Below are 7,535 nucleotides of genomic sequence, written 5' to 3'. Positions count from 1 at the left end.
CTCTCCCTCTCTCCCTCTCTCTCTCTCTCCCCCTCTCTCTCCCTCTCTCTCCCTCTCTCTCCCTCCCTCTTCCTCCCTCTCCCTCCCTCTCCCTCCCTCCCCCCCTCTCTCTCTTCTCTCATGACTCGTATCGGATTGTTGCGTGGAACCAAACAGCCGGAGTGTGAATCGTTTTATGACAATAGATTATACATCCAATTACGTAAATTCGAAACTGCGAAATTCTCGCGTTGACACAGATATGCATCTGACGGTCGACGACGCTCTTCCTCAATTCAATTACATTTTCTATACTCTTTATCAAATTAATTGAATCGTACATCAATTACACAAATGAACAAAAATAGAAAAAAGGAGTTTTTTCTCTGAAATTTCCTCTTGCATTTGTCGAGATTAGCTGCTAGATCAATAGGTTCTTTTCGATATCCTACTTTCGATTCTCAATCTCTTAAATTTTTAAATGTTTCTGAATGCGACCAAGAATGGATTCAAATTAAGTAAAGACTAAGCTTATATCGCGGAAAGAGATCAGTGTCGCTTGTGTAACGCGCGCGGTATAATAACTCGCGCTGAGAACGACGCGTTGCACTGCGCCGCGCCGCGCCGCGCCGAGACGACGGCCGTCGCTTTTAACGTTCACCCCTTGGCGCTCTATGGATTTTCCATTAGTTCCAACTTGGGAAGCCGGTTACCTGAAAAACGCTACGCCTACTACGGGCTGCTAGTCAAAGGTAATTTTTCATGATAGATCACGCTCGGCGTGTCGCTCAACAACGGCGAAAGGTAAGCCTGGTGCGCAGCAGAAGATCAAACGTGCCAACAACGTGTCGCCGGCCCTCGCTTGCTCTTGCCGTTGCATCCGCCGACAAGTGACTATCGATCGTCTGCCTCCATCGCCTGCCGTTCTCTAATCGACCATGTCTAAGTTGAAATTTCGTAGAACCTTTGTGACGCGCGATTCACAAGTGTGCGACCAACATTCAACACTCTTGCCCTTTCGACGTAATCGCGTTTCGAGAGACTTCGGATACGCCCCCCGACAGATACTGTCGCTGTCAATTCACGCAAACGTCTCACTGTCGGTCACCATTATAATTAATAACTCGGCGTTATTTCTCGATGAGATTTTATTCGATCGTGTTCTCTTCGATCTCTTCCTTCTGCTTTTCTTTTAAACCATTGATTTCTGATGTTTAACGATTTAGTTAAAAAAAACCTAACGATATATCCACCGCAATAGGTAGATTGAGGAATTATGTAGTAACTGAAAATCGCAAAAAAGGGCGATAAGTTATTACTTACCCGAAGACGCCTACGGCGACGGCGGCTTCGCGCAGCGCTCGTTCTTGGTCCATCTCAACAAGTGCTTCCGGTCTGATTGTAGCAGTGTTCCTTGGTTGACGTTCATTCTGAACAGCTGCAATTTGTTAGTTTGTCGTATTTATATATATACATTAGGGTGATTCAAAAAAACCTTTTTTTTTTTATTTTTTGCGACGCATCCCAAAATATCAAAGCTTACCTAAAAAAAAAATTTTCCTCAAAAGTTGAGCAAAATCGAACAAGTTTTAGAGATCGCTACCAGTAATTTATAATATTTTTTATTAAAAAATCGGTTTTTTTTAATGTTCAAAATTGCATAACTTTTCGAGTTTTAATGATAGAGACATGAAATTTTCAGGGAATCTTTGTCAATTCACGTAGTTTATGAATATCGAGTTAAAAAATTTATTTTTGAAAACAATTTTTTTACGTTTTTTTGTTTATAATAAAAAAATAATCGTCTATAACAAATAAGCGCCAGCGATCTGGGACATGGTTTTGACTTTAAATTACATCTAGGTAATCCAAAATTACATTTCAATAATCAAATGCTTGAACATCGGTGAATTTGTTGCTGAAAATTTGTTTAAACAACAAATTCAAAAAACCACGTTACCAGAAATAACGCATGTCATAATCTTTATTTAGGTGTCTGTATTGCATTCCAACTTTTGTTGTCAAATTTAAGTTGATAGAATAATAAATTATCCAAATGCTACATATTCAATAATTTTTGGTTACAACATCAACTTCTTTTCTGCCTAATACAATAACACCATTCAATTTTACGAATTGCAATGGTTTTTTTACTGCAACTCATATTTGTAAAATGGATAGATTAATAACAATGGTACTTTTTTTGTAATTTGTTATAATAATTTTATTTTCAAAGAACAAATTTTCAAAGTACAATGTACTTATTGTTTTTTGAAAATAAAATTATTATGACAAATGCGGGTTATTGGATTCGTCTTTTCGAAACCTATAAAATATCAAATAATGTTATCTTTATCGGGGGTTTTTATTTGAAAAATTCGACTATTACTCTCTCCATCAAAATTTTATTGGGGATGAGTTCGACTCCATCCTAAAAATTATCCTTTTGAGGGGATCTCTTTATTCTTCATCTAATTTTAAAAACTTTCGACATTGTTAAATATTAAAGGATAAAATTTAAGCCAGTACCTCAAGTTAAATAACATTTTGTTATTTTTAATTACTATATATGTGTGTCTAAATTATTTTAACACAACATTTTATTTTATTGCCATTGGTTTAGTTAAATTAACGACGTATTAAGTAGGAGTAGTGGCGACCTACAGGAATGTTAAAAATGACTTAAATTGAGTATAATTTATTAATTTGACACTACGAATTTAACAGTGGAGGTCGACATAAATATCGCAGATTGGTAACTGATTTGATCAGACATATCAGCAGACTGATATCAACTGCGTCCGCATTCAGCTATGTTCTGCCAGCAGAGTCTGCTAACAGATAACATAATCGGACAGCAGATTGGCAGCAGAAATCGCGCAGAGCCTAAAGTGTTCCAGCAGGATCTACTTGATTTCTGCCGCCAATCTGCTGTATTATGTTAGTAGATTCTGTTATACTTTTGTTGACATTCTGCAGACAAAATTTGTAGCAGATATTCGGCAAGATCTGCTTTTGACAGATTTGGCTACCTGGGTACACAAGCATTTGTGATGGTATTGAAAGATATATAGGCGCATATACACACAAATACCGTGTTAACAATTACTGTGTTAATTTTACGTTATTCGCGCGGAATGTAAAATATATGCCAGCCTTAGAAATTTACTAAACTCACAGAGTAAAACGTTTCTATTGATCGAATACTGTATAAATTGTTGTCACAATTAAAGATGAATTTTTACTTTTATCTTTATCTAGAAGATATACAGAACATTATCAACCTTTATTTACATGTAAATCATCACAGAAAATAATGAAAATTGAGATAACATTGGGGTGCAAAATGCATTCCACGCAAATAATGTAGGATTAAAGATTAAATATTGTTATATAAATTACAAAAATAATGTCTTCCTTAAAAATTAGCGACTCAAAGAACTGAAGAATACATTTTTTCCTAACGCGAGCGTGAAATGGGCCGCTTTTCGCGCTTGTTTTAAGTGAGCAAAACGATCCATTTCGCAATGATGACGTAAGCGTTAAAACATGGAGCTATTTTTCAACTAGTGGAGAAATAAAATTGTAAAACAAGCGTGAAAAGCGGCCTGTTTCACGCTCTTGTTAGGAAATAGTTGTTGTGTAACAAGTGCGGGAAGCTGAGAATTGGACACGAGTGCGGAGTTGACGCACGAGTGTTCAATTCTCAACCCGCACGTGTTACACACCCTATTTTATATTACAAAGTGCATGGAAAGTGGCCCATTGCGCACGCGCCATCTGTGCGACGGATGGCCGATTCCGCACGCGCGAGAGATTTCTCATTCGAGGCCGTGCAGGAATGAGATATTCCCGCACGCAGTGCACTACACCATCCATAATGAATATGTATAGCAACATAGCAAGGCGGCGGTAAATTCGATGTTTTTAATTGGCGATCAGCGCGGCAATTGTTTTTGCAGGCGCAACGATCGAAAGTTTTTTCTTAAATTCAGTAATTGCAGATGAATCATCAAGTTGTAACCGGTTATCGCAAGTTTTTGCGATATGTCACGATGCTTTCTTCCGCAGGTCAATTGCGTGTACAAATAACATAGTTGCCATATATTCTGCATTATTTTTACACACATTAAAGGAGGCCAAGACCCGCATTGGGTTGTAGCGCAACTGATGATAATGATGATGATTTTTACACACATTACTTTTACAAATATCGTATTTTTTTTAGTGTCTTATGCAAAATTGTATGCAATTGTGTTTCTGTCGAGCCGGTGCAATTTTTGACGCGATATTTTCAATGTAAGCACCGTTATGCTGTGCAATATTTGGCAAGTTGCAATCGCTATACCTAACAACATTCTCCATATTCAAATATGAACCTATAACGTAACGATGGGGAGGTGATAAATAAAATGAGCGTGGTATTAGCAAACTCATATTTCGTTAGAAACCAAATCGTTTTTCCGACTGATTGATAACGAGAGAAATCAGAGCGCGTTAAAACTCCCGCGACGCGCATTCATCGACCGCTTTTTTTGCCATTTTTTTCATACTTTTTCGGAAAAAAAAACGGAAAAAACCGGCGACCTCGAGCGCAAACACGTTGTAAACGGCGATGCTATCGGCGAACAATAGGAGCATTGTGCCGCTTGTCGAATTCGCGGATGATTGAAATATTATTGAAATATTAATCCAGCGGATTCACGGGGGGACGGAGGGGCGGGGAACGGGCGGGAGTTTGCGGTTGTCTGCCGCCCTCTCGTCAAACTCACGTAACGCCACGTTATGTCACGCCGACGGTCTGCATCTGACACGCGTGAATTCAACAGGGCACGCAGCAAACCGGCGGCGCTTATTGTTTGCGGTACGTAACGCAGTGTACGACCACCCGAGGGTTTCATTTACCGACCATCTATGTGAGAGAACAAAAAAAGAACGCTTCTCGTAATGATGACAATGATAATAATTAATACGTTTTTATTAATAAGTATGCCATGCTCTCTAAAAGTGAAAGAGTGAAACATATCACTAAAAACGAGTGAAATGGAAGTGTAACAAAAGTGAAAATTGAGCCTGTGCATTTCAAGTGTGATTCGCCACTCCATCAAGAAAGAGAAAAATTGCCCTCTATAAGTTGGAATGAAAAGGCACTCTTTTCGAGTGCAGTAGATCAGTGTCCGTAGGAGTGAATTATGTCTCACTCTACAATTTTGGAAAATTTCACTCTGTTAGAGTCATTTATCAGTCGATCTTTAGTGAATCGTGATTCCCTATAGCTTTAGAGTGAGATCGTATCACTCCGGTAGAGTGCCGCTCTAAAAATTTGAGTGAAAAATTCACTCCTACCTTATGAGTCCAGCATTTACTCAAATTAGAATAACAATCCTCTCTTTTGGAGTGACTATCGCAATCACTCTAATATATTAGTGGCAAAACCACTCTATGAAATTTAGAGTGTAAAGGTACGATAACACAAAGAGCAGTCGTACAGAATCCCATTTAACGCTCGTAGTTTTTTCGCATCTTCTATATCATCTACAAAAACACTTACTAGTTTTTCTACATTTACGTTAAAGAAAATTCAAATCGTCCGTGTCACCCTATATGAAAAAAGAATCACATGGGATACCTTGTACCGCGCGTTTCTTTTTTCTGAAATATCCCGTAAATAACTCGTAGAAATAGACGATCGAAATTGAAAGGGTTAACGGCGAGAGCGCCGCCGCACTGCTTTTTATTCACGCGAGCCAATCAAGCGCATTTGCAAGCTCACGCTCGTGCGGTTTGCCGCGGCGCGGCGCGCGCGGCGGGCGCGAACGGTCCTCGCTCTCTTCGTCGCCGCGCCGTAAACACTGCGGTCGTTAGCGACGGTCGCGTGGCCCTCGACGAATCCCCGAAGGGTTAATTGGAGGAAATAAACGTATGCAACGTGCGGCCGACCGCCCGATGCGCACGCGGAGACTCCGACGGCGCCACAACCCTTCGGCCGCCACCCTGGCGTCCCCCCCGGTTCGCGACTTCGCCGGCGGAGATAAGTAAAAAGGACGAAGGACGGAGCCGGAGTGACATCGGCGAAAGGGTGCTCTCCCGTGGCGCGGCGACGATGCAAATGAGAGAAATAATGTGCACGGGGATGTTTTGCGCGTCCTGGTGCGAAAATCCGCGCGAAAAATGTTACAGGGGATAACAATGGAACCACACTGGTGGATATGAGCAAGAGTATTATGCTTTTAATGATTGTTAGCGTAATAATCGACTCTCATAGACCACACTTGATTTGATTGCAAATATTGAACTAAACAATACTGTTTTCTTTTTTTTAATTTAAGATTTACATTGTATACTGAAGCGCACTACTTTCTTATTAATTTATCTACTTTCTTATTAATTTATCTATTATAATATTTACGCCACAATTATTAAGAATAAATTTGAAAGAGCGGCAGTATTGTTTTTCAAATATTCTTGGAAAACAGAATTGCAAGGAGGCCTTATTATCCACTTGCGTTAAGAATTAAGTAAAAATAATTATGCAGAATCCTACACAACAGTGACCAAAGGGGTTGTCAATTAAAAGAGCGAAGAAGAAAAGGGAAGGGATGTACGGAGAGCAGGGCGGCCTCTCGCAGCGAGGTGCATGCAAATTAAACGAAAACAGAGCGTACGGGAGCGTTTATCTTTTCTGGTGCGAGACACGCCGCGAGAGGCGGCAAGGAGAGAAAGAGAGAGAGAGAGAGGGAGAGAAGAAACGGAGGTCCGACGAAGCAAAAGGGACCCCATTAAGCCGCCCAGCAGGCCGCACGCCGGAGGTAAAGTGAGCCGGCACGCTTTTTATTATTACGAAATTACTGCGCGCCCGTTGCTGCGGGGCCGCTGCTAAAAGGGAAGCCGGGAAAAATTGCCGCCCGGCCTGGGCGGCAATGAGTGCCCTAATCGCGCGTCCATTAAAGCACGGCGGACACCACGAGTTTCTCCTTTTCGGCGTTTGTGACAGCGAGTGCGTGTCTTTCACGCGTGGTAATACGGCTCCGTCATAATTATCCCGCGTCAGCCTTCTCGCGTAAATTCGAGGAGCCAATGTGCCAGTTTTGCGACGAGTTGTAAGATTTTTCACTTGTCAGGCATTTACATCATTCGCGACTTCAGTTTCCGTACTCGAATATCTCACTGTGATATTGATTTATATTTTTGCGCGCATATCTTGTTATTTCTGATTACTTCACACATTTTTATGTTCAAATTATTGACACGCTTTATCAGTCATTTGCCGCTTTTTGCGTTTAATAATATTATATTAGGGGCTTAGGGGAGATCGGGCCTAGTTGGTACACTTTTTAAAAAATTTTTTAACACGTAACTAATAAATGGAATACAAGCCGCAAAAGAATTTTCCAATACCCGCATGCTTATACAACACAATAGTTATTTGTGTAACAAGTGAGGTAAGATGAAAATTCCCGGGTGCGGAGTTTACGCACGAGCCGAAGGCACCCGGGCACAAATTTTTTTACACGTAACTAATAAATGGAATACAAGCCGCAAAAGAATTTTCCAAT

The 7,535-nt window shown here is 40.5% G+C and overlaps 1 protein-coding gene across 1 annotated transcript in view; it reads right to left on the bottom strand.

Annotated features, from left to right (window-relative positions):
- Window positions 1–2,521, bottom strand: part of LOC112465869 (photoreceptor-specific nuclear receptor-like) — a 13,023-nt gene extending 10,502 nt beyond the window's left edge. The window contains exon 1 of the mRNA XM_025033637.1: window positions 1,303–2,521. Within this exon, the coding sequence (XP_024889405.1) occupies window positions 1,303–1,355 (53 nt within the window). The 5' untranslated portion in view covers window positions 1,356–2,521. The remainder of the gene's footprint in view (window positions 1–1,302) is intronic.
- Window positions 2,522–7,535: the final 5,014 nt, after the last annotated feature.

This window comes from Temnothorax curvispinosus, unplaced genomic scaffold (genome assembly GCF_003070985.1).
Source record: "Temnothorax curvispinosus isolate PA1 unplaced genomic scaffold, ASM307098v1 QBEX01015583.1, whole genome shotgun sequence".
In the NCBI taxonomy this organism is placed as follows: domain Eukaryota; kingdom Metazoa; phylum Arthropoda; class Insecta; order Hymenoptera; family Formicidae; genus Temnothorax; species Temnothorax curvispinosus.
This window is presented reverse-complemented; position numbering and strand designations above follow the sequence as displayed.